Source organism: Labrus mixtus, chromosome 2 (assembly GCF_963584025.1).
Source record: "Labrus mixtus chromosome 2, fLabMix1.1, whole genome shotgun sequence".
In the NCBI taxonomy this organism is placed as follows: domain Eukaryota; kingdom Metazoa; phylum Chordata; class Actinopteri; order Labriformes; family Labridae; genus Labrus; species Labrus mixtus.
The window spans coordinates 13,147,090-13,168,257 of NC_083613.1; the positions used below are offsets into that span (position 1 = coordinate 13,147,090).

Sequence of the window (21,168 nt, forward strand, 5' to 3'; positions counted from 1 at the left end):
GAAATCACCAAACAAACCCTCCAGGGATCAACGCCCTGCATCGTGTGTTATCCTTTAGCGATCCAGTCAGACCGGTTCGTCCTCGATTATCTTTTCTGTAAACACTTTACCCCTCTTCATCAAACCTCTTGTCTCAGATTCTTCCCAGGTTATTCCCATTCATTGTTTAACTCCTCTGAATTCTTTTCACACAATGCAGCTCTCTCTCTCTTTATATAATAATCTTGTCCTGCAGGATGATTTCATGTGAACTTCCACCAGCTCATTTTCTCTCGAACCTTCGCTGGATTAATTTCCAGGTTCAGCAGGAGGAAAACTTTACAAACTGCAGCAAAACAGAAGAAAAAGGAAACAAATCCAAGTGACAAATTATTCAAAATGTACGGATAAGGAAGGGAACTGCATCCATCCATTATTATTACAACTTTTCCTGTTCAGGAGCCAGCTGTCATTGGGCGAGAAACAGATTTTTTTTTTGTTTCAGAAAAAAATCCAGAAAGCCTGTTTGATGTCGCTGACAATTTAGGAGTAATGAGTAGATTGCTTTTCTCAGTGAAGCCCGGCAAATCAAGAGACTATCTGTTTAATGAACATGAACACAAAGGCCGAAATACACACACATGCACAAACAGGATCCTATGGAACATGCATTAATGGAGAGGTCTTAGAGTGAGGGGGCTGCACACAGCGAGCGCTCCAGAGCAGTTTTGGGGTTTGGGGCGGCTCGGCAGTGCTCAGGAAGTGCAGTACCTCTCCAGCTACCAGACCAATTTCTGGAACTGATCCGTGCCGGGACTTAAACCGACGACCCTCCGGTTCCCAACCCAAGTCCCTACAGACTGAGCTACTGCCGCCAGTCGATCACAGAGCTGACATATAGAGACAGACATCCAGCCACACTCACATTCACACCTACGGGTAATTTAGAGTCAGCAGTTAACCTAACGAGCATGTCTTTGGACTGTGGGAGGAAGCCGGAGTACCAGGAGAGAACCCACACATGCACAGGGAGAACATGCAGACTCCACACAGAGAGGCTCCTGTCAGACGGGGATTCAAACCAGGAACCTCCTCACTGTGAGGGGACAGCTCTAACCACTGCTGCCCTGCATTACCTCATATTGTCAATATGAAAAATGAGGGGATGCAACATCACAAGGGTGGTGTTTTAATAAACTCTTGCAGCTATTCTTCATGCATTCAGTGAGATTATTTCCTGAGTTTCTTCACACCCGGCACCAACCTGTGGGTGAAGACACACTTAAAGTTTTAGTCTTGATGTCAACACATCGCATTGGACTTTTTTTATGGCTTTAATTCAACCAACGACAAGCCTCTAACCAACCCAACCCAACCCTCATACGGCCACTCCCCTCCTCCAGCCGTATGGTTATGCGTACTCTACCCTCCTCTCTTCCTTCTCTCCTCCACCCTGCCTGCTGGCTGTTGCATGCCAGTCTCTCACTGCCGAAAGAAAGCAATAAAGAGATTAAAAAAAAAAAAAGGATTGTCCAAAAGCTAAATTGACGAGAATCTGCGAAGTGTTGGAAAGAAAAACGTGCGGCTTCCTTGTTCATAAACGTTAAAGTGAGTCACATTAATTCTCTTTATCCATTCATCTTGCTTCCTTTCTGTCTCACGGTGTCTGTTTATCTGTGTGTCATATACCTCTGTCTTCATCTGTGGTTGGGTTATTCCCTCTGGCTGCTGATGCTGTGTAGTGATGCTTGAGTAGAAGTCAAAGGGTGCTAAATGAGATTCAGGTGAAGTCGCAGGTTTTGGTCCACAACACCTGACTTATTTTTTTATTTTTATTTTTTCCATAGAAAACTAAGGCAGCCTCACTGTCATGACTTTTCTGTGAATTTTGGTCATTACTAAGATCACCACCAAATCTAAGAATATGTAGGCCTAAAAAAAAGTTTGAAATTCAATTATTTTGCACGTAAAAATTGTTAGGCTTTTATTTTGAATTGATGTACTGTATGGTATTTTTCTCGCGGTTTGAATTGAACCATGCTTTTATTTTGAAATATTGTTCTGTCTTAAGCTGAGAGTACTTTATTTACTGTTTGAAATGAACCATGCTTTTATTTTGAAATTGTGTTCTGTTTTAAGCTGATAGTACTTTACTTGCTGTTTGAATTAAACCATGCTTTTATTTTGAAATTGTGTTCTGTTTTAAGCTGAGAGTACTTTACTTGCTGTTTGAATTGAACCATGCTTTTATTTTGAAATTGTGTTCTGTTTTAAGCTGAGAGTACTTTACTTGCTGTTTGAATTGAACCATGCTTTTATTTTGAAAATGGATTCTGTCTCAAGCTGAGAGTACTTTACTTGCTATTTGCATTCAATTATGCTTTTATTTTGAAATGTTGTCCTGTCTTAATCTGGGAGTACTCTACTTGCTGTTTGCTTTTATTTTGAAATAAAGTAAGGCCCTTCTGGTAGATGGAAGGTTAGGACATGAAGTTAAGCGCAGAAACAGGAAGTGGTTAGGGGTCCCAAACTGATGTCACAGCTCAAATGAACGGTAACATAGGTCAATGTGTGATGTCATAAGGTCAATGTGTGATGTCATAAGGTCAATGTGTGATGTCATAAGGTGGATATTACTTTGGACTCGTCAGCTGATCTGTCTGAGAGTTTGTTAAAGTGAAATGAGACATTCAAAGATGCAGCAGTGTCCTTCTTTTACATAACTGAGACTACAGGGAGACACTGAGGATGACTATCTATGGTGAGCCTGAAGGGACAAAATACCATGAGGTTAATCGTGATTAACTAGTTAAGGCTGACAGCTCTACTTATGACTCTTTTCTGGTGTGAGAAGTGGCAGCTGTTCACTAGTGACCACTTAAATAAACACCGTAGATTAAAGAGATGACTTCAACTTAATCTGTAAATATTTGGACAGCTCATTTCTTGATGTCATAGCTTTTACAGCCAGGAAATAAAAAAGGACCCAGGCACAGATGTCAAACCACCCCCTGTAAAAACATGGACGTCACACAGATGGGCCAGGATGTGCATCTCAGTTTGTTAGCTAACACATAATGGTATTTGTCTATTAACTGGCTAACATAATTAGCATCGCGAACGTGTAATTTTCACTTCTATCTATCTATCTATCTATCTATCTATCTATCTTTGTAATTTAGGTGAAATAGTTTCTAAAGTTAAGAGATGATAAAAGTTTCTTAGCATCTCTAAAGTCTGTGACACTACTGTTGTGATGTCGCTCACTCCGTTAGCTAAAGGGCAGGAGCGATGGTTGCACATCTGTAGCTCAGTCAGAGAGCTCACATTTGTATCGTTTAAAACATTTCTTGCAGCAGAACACAGTTTTTGTTTGGCGTCCGGGCTCCGACCTCAGGAGCCTGGAGGTTTGAGGAGTGATGGGATATTTTTAACCCCCCAGTCGGAGTCTACAGGTGGATGCTGGAGTGGTGGTGGGGCTGAGCAAGAGTGCAGTATGGGTGCAGGTCAGAGCAGGAGAGAACGGAAATCCTGCAGCTTAAATAGACCTCTAATTAGAAGGAGGTGATATCAGGTGATTGTTGAGAATGTCGCATGTCAAGTGTGAAACAGTGCAGATTGAGTTGACTTTACTGAACAGTGATGTGTCAATAGAGTTTATCAGAAATAACGAGAACATGACAGAAGGCGTCAGCTGTCCAATCCGAGGGGGGAACTTGAGAAAACAAATAAGATGGACGCCTCCGGTTACCTGCTTGGCTAAAGTTTAAGGACTTACATTCACTTCCACCGGCCTGCGATCCTAGGCCAGGAAAAAGAGATGAAAAAATACAACTTGGAACCCGTTTTTAATGAATGCTCACAACTGTTGACAGATTACCACCCCCTGAAACGCACTATATAATTAATTTATGTTTACTAATTTTGACTACACTCTCTTCTCTCAATGTTTGGAGTGGGCCTCCTTTTATTTACATACCACCCCTGGTCTCAGTGAGCTCATTACAAGGTTTCTGAAGTGGAGTTTTTAAGCCTAATGATGGCGCTCGCCTTATTGGAATTGCTTACTCAACCAAACTTTGATCAACCTTGAAACATGCAAAAAGCTGAGGTGAGCCTCAAGCCACTTATAAAGCAAACTTATAAATAACTCGTTGGCTTAATGAAGTAAAAATGCACAAGATATACAAATCTGAACTCTGTACAGTGTGTGCCAAAAAACCCAACTCTTTATACCGATAAACATGTTGATAAATGCTGTAAAAAATATTTTTGGATCGTGGGACTTCCGGGGATTCTGCAGCCTGCCCCAAGTGGACACTTGAGGAACTGCAGACTCTTGCAATTTCACATTGGGTTTAATCCCTGGACTCGTTTTCAAACTTTTATTTTATTTTTGACCGACACGGAGGTGTTGGAGGCGTCCCTAACACATGACTTGGTCCAACAGGGACTTATTCAAACCAGCAACATAATTTGTTTTGACAGTTTAGTAACCAGGTGACTTTTTGGAAGGAGACTTATAAAAGCTTGTACTAAATGTCAACATAGTGTGTATTGTAGATGAGCTGTAGTTGGCACCTCTTCAGATGCTGAACAAACACCTCAAACATGAAAAGTCGTTATCCTTTATATCTCAAAGTCTTTCAGGATATTTGCTCCTGCTTACCCTACACAGTCACACAGCTTTAAAGCATGCAAGGGTTGCCAAAGTATTTTTTCATGGGCCTTGGGAATCTGGTTCAACCCGTTTATGACAAACAGTTTTCATGCGTTCCCAGACAACAAGTTCAAATGTTGACTTGAGTCTCACTGGATTAGTTGTTTTATTTTTCAGTCAGTTGCTGATTGAAATGTAAAATTTTGTCATGAATGAAGTTAATCCTTGTTCTGTTCTCGTGTGAATGGCAGCATCAGTCATCTCTTCAGCTGCCCAAAGGTGCCATTGTCTGAGGTAAATTCAAATAGTCACATGGTAAAGTTAGAGTAGGGTAGCGATTTGCATTTTAAACTGCTAAGAATGAATCTTTTTGTGTGCTCTTTGCTGGAAACGTTGGGCGGTGTACCTTTATTCACCTTTTGCAGTTATTCGAGCCTGGTCTACTTAAATATGATACATACTTACTCAGCTTGATGAGAATCATCAGTAGAATATTAAGAAAAATGTTGATAATTATTTTGTCTATGAAGGATCCAACAACTTTTTTATCTTATGATTCAATTGGAAATCTTTATATGCAGACAATGTTATATTCTACATGTAGGATGCTGATATTGATTTGTTCTTTAAGGCTCACATATTCTACTAAATCCACTTCACCATGTTTCTCTAACACTAATATGTGTCTCTAGTCCGTCTACAAACCCCCCAATAATAAGAAAAGTCTATCCTCTCCGTCTTTTCCCTACTCCACTTTTCAGAAAATGTGTGCTCAAACAGGTCGTTTTGGAGATTTTCCCTTCATGACATCACAAAGGGTAGTAACCCCTCCCCCAGGTGGGTGACACTCCCACAGCTAGGTGTTTGTTCTGCCCTCTGAGTCTGCCTTCTCACCGTAAACAATAGGACATGGAGCGAGAAAGACCGAGTACACCCAAGCCCTTTCAGAGAGGGGGCGTGGTCAGACACAGCTCACTTACATATTTAAAGGTACAGACACAGAAACAGCCTGTTCTGAGCAGGGCTGAAATAGAGGGGGTTTATAGTTAGGGGGGTTCAATGACAATGATCAGATAGTCAGATACTTTGTGAGGAATTTGGGGCTTGTCTTTGCTCAGCAGAACACAGAAAGACAGCAACTTTATTTAGCCAGAAACAAGGCAAATAATAAAAAGTTCCTTCACGGGCATTTGACCAACGAGTGGCCCCCTAACTGGAGAAACCAGATGGTAATTAAAACATCCTCAAACATCCTCGATCATGACCAGCTTCCTTCTGTCATGTGACCAGAGTGTACCAGGTGTGAGTGTGACATTTGCCTTGTCATGCAAAGCACTGCAGCATGTTTCCTGTCCTTGAAGAGTACATTAGCATATGTTGTTAACTGTAAATACAAACCATTTTTAGTGTAGCTTTGTTGTGTTTTCATGCAACAGCATCTGAATGATTGGAAGGCCCAAGTGAGTATGACCTGTGAGCGGGTTTGTACTGAAATAAAAGGATCTTAAAAGCTTTTCAAAAACCATCTCTGGATCTCACTCTGTGTTTTCCTTCCTTGTTTTGCAGGAGCTCTACTATCTGAGAATGCAACGAAACAGAGACAGGATGGAGAGGAAGAACATGGATGAGCAGAATCAGGTAGGACTGAGTGTCTTAAGATACTTGTGGAAATCAAAAAAAATTTAAGAAGCCTGTAGTTAAAGCCCAGAGTCGTGTGGAGAAGTTAATATTCCTACAGAGGGAAGAGGAGAGTGTTTTTATGTGCTGAGCTAAATAATTAAAATCAACAAATGATCTGTGTGTGTGTGTGTGTGTGTGTGTGTGTGTGTGTGTGTGTGTGTGTGTGTGTGTGTGTGTGATGGTTACATCTCTGTTTGATGAAGTGTCAGAGGAAGTTGAGGGTGTGTGTGGCCACATGCAACAGAGCTGACTACTCCAAGCTGGCGCCCATCATGTGTGGGATCAAATCCCACCCCGATGAGTTTGAACTGGAAGTCGTGGTGCTCGGCTCTCACCTCATCGATGACTACGGGTAAGACCAGCGGGCACAGTAGCATCCTCCTTGTTGCAGAATAGTGAAGCACTGTATGGTTGGCACTGCACACTGGGTCTGCATTAATAGTGCAAACTATCATTTATTCAACATCTGCAGCAGCACGATTCGTATGATCGAGCAGGATGACTTTGACATCAGCTCCAAGCTTCACACCATTGTGAGAGGAGAGGATGAGGCAGCCATGGTGGAGAGTGTTGGTCTGGCACTTGTCAAACTCCCTGATGTCCTACAGAGGCTGCGCCCTGACATCCTGGTCGTCCACGGCGACCGCTTTGACGCGCTGGCTCTGGCAACCGCTGCAGCGCTGATGAACATTAGAATACTTCACCTGGAGGGAGGAGAGGTGAGGAGGCAGCGCTCGTACATGAGATTGTTGACTTAGTGATATATCATAACTATAGTGTTGTACTTGTTACAGTGTACAGGGTGATATCTCTCTGTACATAACATGTAGATGATATAGATGTTTATAAAATCTTGACTCTACTTTTTTTTTACAAACTTTCCTCCGTTGCTCTTTCTTCCAGGTGAGCGGTACGATCGATGACTCCATCCGCCATTCCATCAGTAAACTGGCCCATTACCACGCCTGCTGCACACGCACGGCAGAGCAGCACCTCATCGCCATGTGTGAGGACCACTCTCGCATCCTGCTGGCCGGCTGCCCTTCATATGACAAGCTGCTGTCCACTAGTCGTCGAGAGGACTACATGGATGTGATCAAGAGCTGGCTGGGTACGTGGAGACACAGAAACATCATGTGAGACATTTGAGTTATACCTATGTTAACTGTGTTCATGTTGCAGGGGACAACGTGCAGGATCATGACTACATAGTGGCTTTACAACATCCAGTTACCACTGACATCCAGCACTCCATCAAGATCTATGGTCTGATGCTGGACGCTCTGATCTCCTTCAACAAAAAGACCCTCATCCTCTTCCCCAACATTGATGCAGGTTTGTACCCTTGCTGCTTCGTCAGTGTCTTTCTGTTTTCTAGAATCACAAAGGTTAAGACATTTTGGGATAATAATAATAATAATAGTTTTATTTATATAGCACCTTTAAAAACAAATGTTTACAGTGCTGTGACAGACAAAGCAAATACAGCAACACGACAACAGAACAGAGATCAACAGAGGGGCCAAACAGAGAGGGCAAAATTGTATAAATGCAAATAACAGGAATAATAAAGATTCAACAGGCAGGTATGGAGACACAGTTCAATACAATGAAGGAAAATTAGTTTAGAATCAACCAGGAGAGAACAAAATTTAAATTGAGGGAGAGTGGGACGACATCACATCACAGGCTGTAAACACAGAATGAAGATAAAAAGAAGGGATAAACAGGAGATTGGTTAAATGAATAAAGCAACAGAGAGCTGAAGAGTTAAACGATAAAAGGAGTAGGAATTTAAAAAGACTAACAGCAGTAAAATTAATACAGGAAGGGATATATTTAAAGGCTAAAACATTTAAAGAAGAGAAAGATAAAAAGGGTAAAATAAATAAAATTAATAAAAGGAAGAGATAGATCTTTAAAGGAGAAATCACATAAAAGCAAGTCTATAAAAGTGAGTTTTAAGAAGTGGTTTAAAAGATGCCACTGACTCTGCCTGCCGGATGCTAGACTTTGGTTTGCTTGAAACTTTATCGATTCATCTGTGTCCTGGCGTTTTTTTTATGAAAACAGGAAGTAAGGGGATGGTGCGCGTGATGCGAAAGAAGGGCATCGAGCAGCACCCAAACTTTCGGGCGATGAAGCACATTCCCTTCGAGCAGTTCATCCAGCTGGTGTGCCACGCCGGCTGCATGATCGGAAACAGCAGCTGTGGGGTACGAGAGGCCGGGGCCTTTGGCACACCTGTCATCAACCTGGGGTCACGACAAACTGGCAGAGAAACGGGTAGGTGTGACAGAAAAAACACATCTGTAGTTACTGCCAATGCCATAGTCGTAGTCCTGATTTTCTAACTGACAAAGCAAAGGGAAATGAAAAGATTGAACGTGTGTGTTTGAGTTAGGTTCTTTGTAAACTTAATCAGACTTTTTGAAACATCACTGATGAATGGTGCTAAATCTGTTCTAAAGTACAAATGGGATGATTGACTATTTGAGTGGATTTGGCAAGCCTGCAACATCAAAGAGCAAAACCAAGGCTACAGTCTGCTTGAAAATAACACATGAAAACATGAGCCTAGTTGCTTAATTAAACCTCCACAACCTGGAGAGTTGGTATCATTCAACTGTTAAGGGAGGCAGGTCGTCCTTGCCGGGGAGATAGGACATGTTTGGATCATTGTGAGCAGGCTGGGGTGCAAACGGGGGAAATATGCCGCTTGGGTTGGAAATGAGCAATGTCAGTTATGCTGTGCTAGATCTTAGAGAGGGTGCAAAGACTCTTTCAACACCTGCAAAAATCAGTGTGAGCATTCCTCCTGAAAATGATCCATAAAGAGTTTAAGATTTATAACACGGAGCAGAACATCTGAGAGATTTAGAGTAGATCTGTCGTCCTGAGGAAAGCTCTTTGCACACAGTCAGTCTCTGTCGTCGGCACGTTTAAAAAAAATTAAAAAAAATACAATCTCACGTTGTGTTAGCACGCTGACTCGTCCCGTCATAAACGGCTTTGATTTCATGTTTTTTCGCATCCATTCCGGTGTGTGTGTGTGTGTGTGTGTGTGTGTGTGTGCGTGTGCATGTGTGTATTTCTTCAGTGTCCCTACCTCCAACATACTGCCAGCTGCTGTTCAGGATCAATTGCTTTGCAGAAATTGGTGTTCTTCTTTTTAATCTGTGGTTCCAGTATAGCGCAGTGTATCAAACTGGACCACTGACATCCTGAAACGCACCAGGAAGCGATCGGGAAAATTCAGCAGCTCCTTATCGACAGGTGAAATTCTCTGCAGTCACCACAGGTGTCACCAGAGTTGGTGTATTTTAAATCTTTCTAGCCCTATGAGTTAAAGGACTTTTATGTTCTGAGTCCTGGACCTGGATCATTTATACTTTTGGTCTCAAGTTTTCCTCCACTTTTTAAAGGTCTCCCCTTCCATGAGCACCGGGGTTTGAGGGATACCAGAAGCACTCCTGTTGTCTCTCTTCTTTATATATTTATGAAGCTGTTTCTTTTAGAGTCAAAGGTCTTTAAGGCTCGCCCACGTCAGAAAGTAAACTTGACAGGTCATTACTTTGATTTACGATGGATGGAGAGAGTGCCACGAGGCTCTGATGAGTAATCTTAAGTGTTCTCTTAAGTTTGGCAGGTGATAATACAAAATAAAAGTAGTCCAGGAAGTCCTGATATGAAAGGGTGCACCATGGGATAAAAACAATCGGACTTAAAGTTTAAACAACATCATTCATGGTAGCATAAATTATACTTTTACTAAACTTTAAACTTTTTTACAACTTTTATAAATGTCGATCTTTTATCTTTAGCGACTCATTAAAATGTTGTGGGTGACGTTCTCATAGAGACATCAGACTCAGTATGTAACCCATATAGAGGGTGTTTGTAAAAATGCCACGGGCCCCTTACATGCATACCTCCAAATGTTAACCAGAAATAATGTTAAAGATAAATACAACATGAACAAATGGTGAAAACATCAAATAAAACCAAACTTTCCTGGTTATAAAGGAAAATTCCCAGAATGCTATGAATTTGTTAAAATCTATTTCCTTGTGGTGAACATTTATTAATAATTGATCTTTATTATAAAACATGCATTATTCCTGTGTTCATGACGTTCATGACGTTTCCCTCTGTGCCAGGTGAAAATGTTCTTCATGTGAGAGACGCCGACTCTCAGAATAAGATCTACCACGCTCTGGAGCTACAGTTTGGGAAGAGATACCCCTGGTAAGACCTGTGTGCTGCCTCTGTCTTTATCCTCTTTATCCTCTCTAGAGCATTCTCACGGTGGCAAAGTTTCAGATCATGACGTAAACGTTGGTGTAATACCAGGATGAGTCTGCAGAGGGCGCTAAGTATTAGCTAAGCATTATTAAGTAACAGGTGAAGAATGTATATCACCATTTAAAGTTAAAGATAATCAGCGAGTCAGTACTTTATGCACTTCTCTGCCCAAGGCTATAATCCTGTTCAGTTGGTTGGTCCGGGTTTGGTTCACCTTGTTTTGTTATGGAAAATAATCGTCCAATTGCACAATCATACCATCGGCATGGGATCGAATATTGCATAACTGAGTGTGTTTCTGTTTCCCATCAGCTCTAAAGTTTATGGTGACGGCAACTCAGTGTCTCGGATTCTGAAGTTTTTGCGAACCATCAACCTGGACGAGCCCCTCCAGAAGATGTTCTGTTTCCCCCCCGTGAAAGAATCCATCTCCCAGGACATCGACCACATCCTGGAGACGCAGACGGCTCTGGCTGTCAACCTGGGAGGGACCAACCTCAGAGTGGCCATCGTCTGTCAGAGGGTAACCTGCAAAGACTGCTTTAAGAGCACCAAAATGTATCCCCAAGCTTAAATTAACGTTGGAGTCCCACTGCGCCCCTCTGTGTGATGATGATCCCCTCACTTCCTCCCTCTGTGTTCAGGGTAAGATCTTGAAAAAGTACGTGCAGCCCAATCCAAAGACCTTCCAGGCCAGGATGAAGCTCTTATTAAAGATCTGTGCAGATGCCACTCGAGACGCTGTCGGCCTCAACTGTAGATTACTGGGTGTTGGTAAGAAAAGAGAAACTCACGCTCACATTTACATCAAATAACAAACGCATGGTGAAGCTGTAATCTAAAAGCTCTTCCTCTACTTCTTCAGGAGTGTCCACAGGCGGGCGGGTGAACCCACAGGAGGGCGTAGTCCTTCACTCCACCAAGCTGATCCAGGAGTGGTCCTCGGTGGACCTGAGAACACCCATCTCAGACGCTCTGCACCTTCCTGTCTGGGTCGACAACGACGGCAACTGTGCCGCTCTGGCTGAGAAGAAGTTTGGTCAAGGCAAGGGGGTGGAGAACTTTGTCACCGTCATCACAGGAACAGGTGAGGGATTTCATTGATCCAGTTATTTAGTCTTTGATCTGCAGTGGAGTTCAAAGTGGCTTTAATCGTGACCTTATTTGGAAGGCACTGATAGGCAGAGTGTCCTGACTTCTTTCAGTTACTCATGAAGCACTTTTGTATTTCCTCTGACGGTCTGAGAAGTGTCTGAGTATCTGCTTTCTGTGTGTGTGCAGGTGTTGGAGGAGGGATCATCCATCAGAACGAGCTGGTCCACGGCAGTACGTTCTGCGCTGCAGAGCTGGGTCACATCGTGGTCTCACTGGACGGCCCCGAGTGTTCCTGTGGCAGCAGAGGATGTGTGGAGTCCTTCGCGTCCAGCATGGCTCTGCAGAGAGAGGCCAAAAGGCTGCACGATGGTGAGACTTCTGTTTTTATCAGGACTATACCTGGTTTAAGATTTTCCAAATGTAGTGGGAGAATGTGTCCTGTGAACAATCAGCACTACTGTGTTTTTATATATCATGTATTGAGTCTAAAGTCTGGCTCAGACTGCAGGACAATGGGGCTGATTTGACTTCGATTTCCCCTTTCAGACAGTCACGGGGTGTTCCCGACTCGAGGCTGCTCGGAATTGATTATCGTCCCAAAAATATTTTTGTAGTGTGAGCGGTATAAACATCCAATATTAAGGGGCGCTGGTGGCGCAGTGGTTAGTGCGCGTGCCCCATGTATGGAGGCTGTAGGCCCTTAGGCGGGCGGCCCAGGTTCAAGTCCAGCTCCTTTCCCGCATGTCATTCCCCACTCTCTCTCTCTCTGATTTGCGACTCCATCCTCTTATCTCTCGAATAAAGGCACAAAAAGCCAAGGAAAAAAAAAAAAGATCCAATATTTATTTACGAGCATCGAGGCCGCCCTGATTTATATCAAACATGTTTGATATTTAGGATTTAAAGAGCCCATATTATGCCCTTTTTGGGGTTCATATATTTAATCTATGTACCTACTAAAGTATGTTCACAATAGCTAAACTAAAAAAAAGTGTCTGTTTTCATGTACTGCCGCTCCATGCACCGGCTCGCTTCTGACTCTCTCTCTAAGGCTCTGAAGTGCCCACGTTCAGAGTCCCCACGTGTGCCAAGTCTGATCTGATTGGTCGGCCTGTCGGCTCTGCCGTAATTGGTCAGTCGCTCAGCACGGTTCTCGGAAATGTCCCGCCTCTTTTACCATATTGGGAATGCAGCCACTGGCTCCGTCCGAGGGTAGCATAAACATTAGCACCTTAGCACTACTGTGCTACCGCAGGCTACGGCATATCGTGGCCGTGCTACAGAAGTTAACGGGCGTGCAACATGAGCTGCAGGGCTTGCCACAACGAGCCAATGGGCTTAGATCAGTGATATCACACTGACAATGACGTCGGACTGACACATTTTTATCGAGGGGGGGGGGTAGAACCGAGCGTTACATGCAGCTAATGCTACAGCTAACAGGAGAACGTAGGAGAAGCCACGTTTCCACGGACTTTGAATTTTTGCACATAGATGTGCCTAAACATGCACAGGACACTTGGAAAACACACTAAAGAGCATATAAAACCAGAAAAAGCATAATATGGGACCTTTAAAAATCGTAACCATTAAACGTCATTAAAGGGTTTGAGGGAAGTTGTGTGTGACTACAAAAACCCGAGAGAACATGGAGGACAGTAGTTATGGTGACTGGCGGCAAATGGCAACCGGTACAGGTTCACTGGACGTCTGAGATACATCTGACATTTAAAGTCTGACCTCCAGCTCTCGCTGAAGAATCCATGTTGTCCACATCCCTCTAGACTTTTCTTCACCCAAACTTTTGTTTTGTTTTTCTTGAGGCCACATGAGGTGGTGCACTCCTTCATGATAATCTTAATGAAGTCCTGTAGTCTGTGATGAAATGATGGCATGATGACATCATAGAGAAGAATATCGGTTTAGATTCTCCTGATGTGTGTGATGCTACCAGATTTCAAAATCAGGTCATTTTAAAACTTTAAAATGGGGCTTAAGAAATATGTTACATCCTTTTGGGTCAGCCCTGGTTGTCTCCTAACTGGAAGGTCGGGGGTTCGATCCCCAGCTCCTGCAGCCCCATGTCCGATGTGTCCTCTGACAAGACACTTAACCCCAAGTTGCTCCCGCTGCTTCGTCGGCGGTGTATGAATGGATGAGTAAATACTGATGGTCTCTTTACACAGCAGCCTCTACCATCAGTGTATGAATGGATGAGTTAATACTGATGGACTCTTTACACAGCAGCCTCTACCATCAGTGTGTGAATGTGTGTGAATGGATGAGTTAATACTGATGGACTCTTTACTCAGCAGCCTCTACCATCAGTGTATGAATGGATGAGTTAATACTGATGGACTCTTTACACAGCAGCCTCTACCATCAGTGTGTGAATGTGTGTGAATGGATGAGTTAATTCTGATGGACTCTTTACTCAGCAGCCTCTACCATCAGTGTATGAATGGATGAGTTAATACTGATGGACTCTTTACACAGCAGCCTCTACCATCAGTGTGTGAATGTGTGTGAATGGATGAGTTAATACTGATGGACTCTTTACTCAGCAGCCTCTACCATCAGTGTATGAATGGATGAGTTAATACTGATGGACTCTTCACACAGCAGCCTCTACCATCAGTGTGTGAATGTGTGTGAATGGATGAGTTAATACTGATGGACTCTTTACTCAGCAGCCTCTACCATCAGTGTATGAATGGATGAGTTAATACTGATGGACTCTTTACTCAGCAGCCTCTACCATCAGTGTATGAATGGATGAGTTAATACTGATGGACTCTTTACACAGCAGCCTCTACCATCAGTGTGTGAATGTGTGTGAATGGATGAGTTAATACTGATGGACTCTTTACTCAGCAGCCTCTACCATCAGTGTATGAATGGATGAGTTAATACTGATGGTCACTTTACTTAGCAGCCTCTACCATCAGTGTGTGAATGTGTAGGTGTGACCTGCGGTGTAAAAGAGCTTTGAGTAGTCAGAAGACTAGAAAAGGAATGAACAAGCTGAAGTCCATTTTCCCTTTCTGAGAACAATGTGAATCTCTGGTTTGCATGAGAGGAAAGACGAGTCTGCACGAAAAAAGAAAAAAACCAAGGCTGCCAAGAAAAAGGGGCCAAAGGTGGCGACAGTCTGGATCAAAATAACATGTGAATATTTCAGATATACAGCGCTTTGAGCTGCACTCTGAGGAGCTAGTGTCTTGAAAAGTGAACATCGTCTTGACAAAATGTACTGACTCGTGTTTTGACGTTAAAGTTAAAACATTTTCTCAGAAAAACGGGGGGCAGGAAGAGTTCAGAAGAATCACCAAGGACAGTCGGGAGACGTTAAGGGGAGGCGGGTTGACCTTGCCGGGGAGAAAGGACATGTTTGGAGCGTGCAGTAGGTGAAGTGTGAAAAAGTCCTGAGGGAGCGAGAAAGAAAAACATCTATTACGGTGTTTTTCACACGTGAGCTGCACTTGTGTGTTCCATGTTTCACCCCGACTTCACTCTGAGTTTTTGCTGCCACTCTGTACTAATCAGGATGAGCTGTGAATGCAGAAGATGATTCACCTTGAGCAAATGGCCGGGGCAAAAAACTTCCATCATAGCATCAGGCACTATGCTTCAACCGCCCACCCCCCTGCAAATCTCTAACCTTTATTTTCATACCAAAGGTCTCATTAATGATTAATCTGTTCTCATCGTGTGTGTCCGTCAGAGGAGCAGCTGAAGGTGGAGGGGAGGGATTTGAAGCTGGCTGAGCCAATCACGGCTCTTCACCTGTTCAGTGCTGCTAAACAGGGGAACTCCGAAGCTGAGGCTGTTCTCAACAAAGGTGAGAGCACACACACACACACACACACACACACACACACACACACACACACACACACACACACACACACACACACACACACACACAGAACTTATGGAAGTGGAATGTGTCTACTTTTGCTATTAAAACAGGAGTAAATCTAACTTCTCCCTGTCTTCCTCTTCCTCTCTCCAGCCTCCACAGCGTTGGGTATGGGCATCGTGAACATCCTCCACATGATGAACCCCTCTCTGGTGATTCTGTCGGGGATCTTGGCCTCTTACTACCAGGCCCCGGTGCAGAACATCATCTCGGAGAAAGCCCTCGTCTCGGCCCAGAACACCAAGGTGGTCGTGTCTCACTTGGAGGAGCCCGCTTTACTCGGAGCAGCCAGCATGGTGTTAGACTATGCAACAAGGAGGATGTATTGAAGATTTTAAGTCCTCATTTCCTAAACACCGCTACGTACAGGAGGACTGCACAGCTTTAAAAAAAAGACCCTGCAGTCCTCAGATACATAAGCATGTCTAAGGGAAACTCTTTGAAGGCTTCAGTGAAACTATCATGGCGGCGCCAGTTTGTGCGTTATTCTCCAGATCTCACACATCTTAGCTTGTTAGCTTGATGCTAACACGGAATGGAAGTTGCCTTTCCTGGTCTAACAGAATCGGGATCACAGTCATGGTGATTTGAACGTTAGAAACGATCTCTTAACAATTTTTTGGTTTCATTTTAAAAAGTCGTCCATTCAGGCGTCTCTACTCGTCAACATAGCGGGAGAGTAACTGTGTGTGTGTGTGTGTGTGTGTGTGTGTGTGTGTGTGTGTGTGTGAGAGAGCATGTAAAAAGTCCAGTTAGCATCGTTATCTCAAGCGCTAGTTTGGTTACGTCGGCCGTCGCACTAATCTCATTTAAACTAAAGAGACAGTGTCGCACAATGACATCTCACGGAGGTGAAACCGGCGCATAGGGTGGCGTTACAAGAACTAAACTCTGTTTTTTTGTCTACACAGAAACACCTTACAAAAAAAGAGTTTCTGAACATCTTCACTCTGGAAGGAATTTTCCCCAAAGAGTGTTTTCAGTGACCTATAACGCAGTTTGAGTACGAGAGGTCAAAAAACTGAGAAAAATAAATGTTTAAAAAATACCCGCCTACGTGTGGACTTAGCTTCTTAGCTTCTAAATGAATTTACCCCAAATGATACGCCAATCAAGGGGGCGGCCATGACACCTGTCGCTCATTTAAACCACAGAAGTGAATGGAGGAGGATGCTTCAATGCCTGGGCTGTAAACAAATCTAATTTAAAAAAAAAAAGCCCATTTAGAGATATTACATTTTGTTTTGTGTGACTTTAAAGTTCGGTTGTTGGTTCGTCCAAAATTAAAGTGAATCGCTTGTACGTTATTTGTACGAAGACCCTAAGGGGACATCAGGACCAGATACTGCATTTTCTCGTGAGCACCAGAAACATATTCTTTAAAATGTTTTCCCCTTGAGGGGCTCCGTATATTTGAAGCATCATCTTTATTGTTAAAGAAAGGGAGGGGCTTATTCCTTCTCGCTCGTTTATACCAGCTGTCCCTGTTACAGTCGTATAGAATGTCTTTTGTGGTGTCCACAAGAATTCCCCTTCTTACAGCTGTAAGAATCAAACGCTGCAGGCCAGGCCGGAAATCAGGGCAAGAGAGAGAGAGAGAGAGAGAGAGAGAGAGGGGAATGACATCGGGAAAGGAGGACCAAGTCCGCCCTTAAGGGGGGAAAAGGGGAAAGTTAACGTCATGGGCGGGCTCATTGGACCTAAATGTTAGATCAGTAATGTCCGACTTTGTAAACCCACACCAGGACCTGCACTAAAATGAGGAAGGCAGTAAATAAATTGGACTTGGACATTTGACCCCATTTAACCCCAAAACAAGAACTTTATAACAAACTTTTTTCAGTCGGAAAATGCTAAATGCTGATTGGATTGAGGCCGAGGACGCGACTGTTAGCCAGGAGGCTATCGCTACTGATCGCTACAGAGGGTCCACTCACTCTGCCTGTAAGGAGCCCAGCCATTTCATTGGGCAGGCTGGGTTAGACTCGAACTAGCGTCCCGCACATAGGGCTCCTGCTAGGCTACCGGCGCCCCCGTGTTTACTGTATTAATGCGTTATGAGCTCATGAACTTCCCTCCAAAGTCGTCATTATCTACGAGCGGGAAATTTCAAAGTTAGCCGAGTTCAGTTGTGACGTTTGCACGTCATTTCAGCAGGGAAAACTCAGACAGAGAGTCAACAATAGACAGTAAAAAAATCTATATATATTGTTCATAGCAGCTATCATTTATTTTAGTAGTTGCACATTTCAGTTGGTGCATCGATCAGCTGTAGAAAGAAGGGAAACTCTAAATCAGGGATGGGCAACTTTGGTCACAGCAAGGGCCACATTAATTTAATTCTCACTGCCAGAGGGCCAAATTGTAGTATACAAAAACGATAACAGTCAATTATGTCTCAATTTAACTCAACATATACCAGTGATCAAATATTATTATGGACATATTTCTGGTTTCATGATTTATGTCAGTATTTGTCATGTGTTCTTCATGTTTCTAATTAATTGATAAGTAAAAATTTACCTTAGGGCCATGTTGAGGGTTGATGGGGGCCACATGTGGCCACCGGGCCGCCAGTTGCCCACCCCTGCTCTAAATCATGCCAGGTGAGAATGTTAACATTGATAACGTTTACCTGAAGCTCAGTCGCATTCTGCGCGATAACTTACTAAGTTACTACTGCACAACTGGTAAGTACGATGTTTTCCGAGGAGCACTTGAAGGCAGCACTTTATACATCTGACCTGATGTTGGCACCTATCTAACAGTTTGTGATACAGCTCGTTGAAATGGTTTGGATTGTGTGGGCCAGATCTCACTCTGTGTGTGACGCGACGAGGGAGGACACTTCTCTCCTTCAGTCATGCGTTGGTATATTTGACGTTAAGAAAATCAAAGACGACTTTTTATTCCTAATATAAATATCGCCGTTTTAATGCTAGCTATAGATCGTGTTGGTACATTTCCTATTTGTATTTTAATTTATATTTTGAAGGTGATGGAGAGTGGGCTTTAAGGTGAAGGTTAGTCATTCCTGTCCCTAAAACCTTAGTGGCAATAAAAGACTTGCAATGCGATCGTTGAGCTGAATCACACGAGCGGGGGCGTGTCCAGACTTTTTCAACTGGGGTTGCCCACTCACTTATGCAGGGGTGGCATGAGGTTTTTCTACCCTTTATATCCCCACTAATGATATGTCCATCCATCCATTATCTATACCGCTTTTTCCTGTTTGGGGTCGCAGAGGGGCTGGAGCTGGAGCGGGGTTACACCCTGGACTGTTCACCAGCCAATCACAGGGCTGACATATAGAGACACACTCACATTCACACCTACGGACAATTTAGAGTCACCAGTTAACCTAACGAGCATGTCCTTGGACTGTGAGAGGAAGCCGGAGTACCTGGAGAGAACCCACTTGCACATGGAGAACATGCAGACTCCACACAGAGAGGCTCCTGTCAGACGGGGATTCAAACCAGGCACCTCCTCGCGCTAACCACCGTTTGGCGTGCAGACCCTAATGATAAGCACATTATACAATTTGGCAACATATAAATCTTCTTAGCTTGATTCTTTAGGGACTCAAAATCAAAGATGGGTAAAGTCACAATTTCAAATATTTAGAAAATTGCATGCAAACTCTTGCACGCTGTCAAACTTACAAATATTAATTTATTGGCATTTATGTCCATTTCAATGTTAGACGATGTGTCTCCTTGGACATTTTTATGGAAAGAGCAAAATATTTATTCACACCTGAAAGTACTTCAGCCTGTTGAGATCAGCCAGAATAGTTGATGTGTACTTAAGTCCCTGAATGATTAGAAAAATAGCCAATCATAGATTTGGATTTCGGGGTGGCCAATCAGATTTCATGAGGGGGGAGGGGGCCTTCCCTCTGGACACGCCCCTGCACAAGAGGGAGAGAGAGCACTGCTGTGATTGGCTCATAGCAACTCAGACAAAGGAGTGTGATATTACTTTGTTATAGTAGTTATGTAATCCACATAAGATATATATTGTTAACTCCACAGTCATGTCTGTGTAATGTGACGTGTGTTTATTAGCTTGATCTGCCTCTGTGTGGATTTGTGCCGTTTCCTCGTTGGTGCGTCTGTCCGTGTGCCATGCTGCAGGTACCCGCCAGTGATTGGACAAAGGCTGAAAGTGTGCCCCAGCAGTTGACTGGACAGGAGCTGGTGCTGTGGCCTGTGTGTGGTTGGAGAGCAGAGGGTGCAGGTTTTAAAAGGGAGCTGTGGAGGATGAAACACCGCCTCTCTCGTCCTCCCTGCCAACGAGGCCGACATGCAGAGAGAGATTGTTGAATGTCGGCGTCAGGCAGACTGATTTGAGAGTGTAGTGTGTTTTTGTAAGAGGTTAATAATTCTGATGTCCTGGTTCGGTTGTAGGGGAGAGTAGAGGTTTTCTTTGGCTGAATCTTTTCTCCTGTTTCTCCGTCAGGGAGGGAGGTAAGCGGTCTGTAATTTCTTTATTTTATTTTTGAGGTAAAATAGTTTGGGTTTTTCTTTGGATGAAGAATTTTTGTTTATTATTTTTGGGCCACTGCTCCCCCTGAACTAAGTGTTTTGTGTGAAGTGAAAAATAAATAAATTATTGTGGACTGTTTGGTTTTTGTCTCATCATTGGGAGGGAGTACGGGGAGGGTAACATTCATGCGACGACTGGTTTCCCCTGTCGGCTCTGCGTAACACCACTAACTCAACTACGTGTAGTTCCACATCTTAACTGATAATGAGCTGTTGCCAAGCAACCCAAACCATCTCCTGCACTCTTGCTAATCACTTTCGATGCCTACACCAAGCGGCAAACCTCCAGTGTTGAAAAATGAATGAATGTCACAGTGTGACAATCGATGCAATGACAATAAGGCGTGTAGCTGACCTGATTGACAGGTGGGCGCGGAGTAACGGTTTGACAGGAGGTTTAAAACCCGCCTCAGCTCCAGCTCTCAGCCTGTCGTTAGGTTGACTGAAAGTTAGACTGAGACAGCATTTCCAGCATGGAGACCGCCATCGATGGGACTCCAGCGCCCCCTGCAGGAACAGACGGGTGACGTCACTCAGACTTCGTCCAGTAATTTTTTAGTCTTTGGTTACCACAGACAAGTGGCCTGTTGCATCAGCTTCGTGTACGTTTTGGTGTAAAGTCCACAATAAACCGTACACATAAACTAGTTATTTTATAACTGAAGTTTTGTCATCACAGTGATTTTCATCTTAACTAATAAGAGTGTAACGTCTAAACTAACCAGAATATTGTCTCAGAAATTATGTTCTAACTTCACCTGAATATGTCAGGATGGTGTGAAACTGCGGCCACTCAGGGGAGATACCTGCACAAAAAAAAAAAAAAAAAAAAAAAAAAAAAGTCCTTTGGCAGAGACGAACGCAAAAACCGTCTCTTTAGAATGAGTGGTCAGAAATAAAGGTGCTCACAGTGTGAAGAGGTGAAGCAGCACATGCTTCAGTCCTCGGCCATCATCAGTGCAGTCAGAGGAGTTTGC

General features: G+C 43.5%; 1 protein-coding gene and 1 long non-coding RNA gene across 5 annotated transcripts; one reads left to right on the plus strand and one right to left on the minus strand.

Moving 5' to 3' along the window:
* The first annotated feature begins 1,434 nt into the window (after positions 1-1,434).
* Positions 1,435-20,265, plus strand: LOC132994239 (bifunctional UDP-N-acetylglucosamine 2-epimerase/N-acetylmannosamine kinase-like). 4 transcript variants are annotated; one of them, XM_061064478.1, is made up of 15 exons: positions 1,435-1,587; positions 6,206-6,277; positions 6,523-6,671; positions 6,792-7,038; positions 7,223-7,430; positions 7,502-7,654; positions 8,393-8,605; positions 10,480-10,567; positions 10,937-11,147; positions 11,269-11,398; positions 11,490-11,711; positions 11,906-12,088; positions 15,444-15,560; positions 15,735-18,770; positions 18,804-20,265. In XM_061064478.1, exons 2-14 carry the CDS (start codon positions 6,224-6,226, stop codon positions 15,968-15,970), a joined length of 2,211 nt encoding a protein of 736 aa, XP_060920461.1. In that variant the 5' UTR covers positions 1,435-1,587; positions 6,206-6,223; the 3' UTR covers positions 15,971-18,770; positions 18,804-20,265. The 4 variants fall into 4 exon arrangements, with proteins under 4 accessions (XP_060920461.1, XP_060920469.1, XP_060920453.1 ...); XM_061064486.1 differs by having other exon boundaries at positions 6,529-6,671; XM_061064470.1 differs by lacking the exon at positions 1,435-1,587 and adding an exon at positions 5,742-6,099 and having other exon boundaries at positions 6,529-6,671.
* LOC132994579 (uncharacterized) lies at positions 7,728-10,481 on the minus strand. The gene is made up of 2 exons (XR_009676718.1): positions 9,429-10,481; positions 7,728-8,590 (listed from the first exon to the last, which is right to left on the minus strand). It is a non-coding gene; the product is annotated as an uncharacterized LOC132994579 (long non-coding RNA).
* Positions 20,266-21,168: the final 903 nt, after the last annotated feature.

Bases quoted from the DNA above. Each gene is read 5' to 3' on its own strand.
- LOC132994239 (XM_061064461.1), top strand. From the start codon at position 6,067: ATGCAACAGCATCTGAATGATTGGAAGGCCCAA. The intron at 7,431-7,501 runs GTACGTGGAGAC...TTCATGTTGCAG, and splicing joins TGTGATCAAGAGCTGGCTGG to GGGACAACGTGCAGGATCAT. The intron at 7,655-8,392 runs GTTTGTACCCTT...TTATGAAAACAG, and splicing joins CTTCCCCAACATTGATGCAG to GAAGTAAGGGGATGGTGCGC.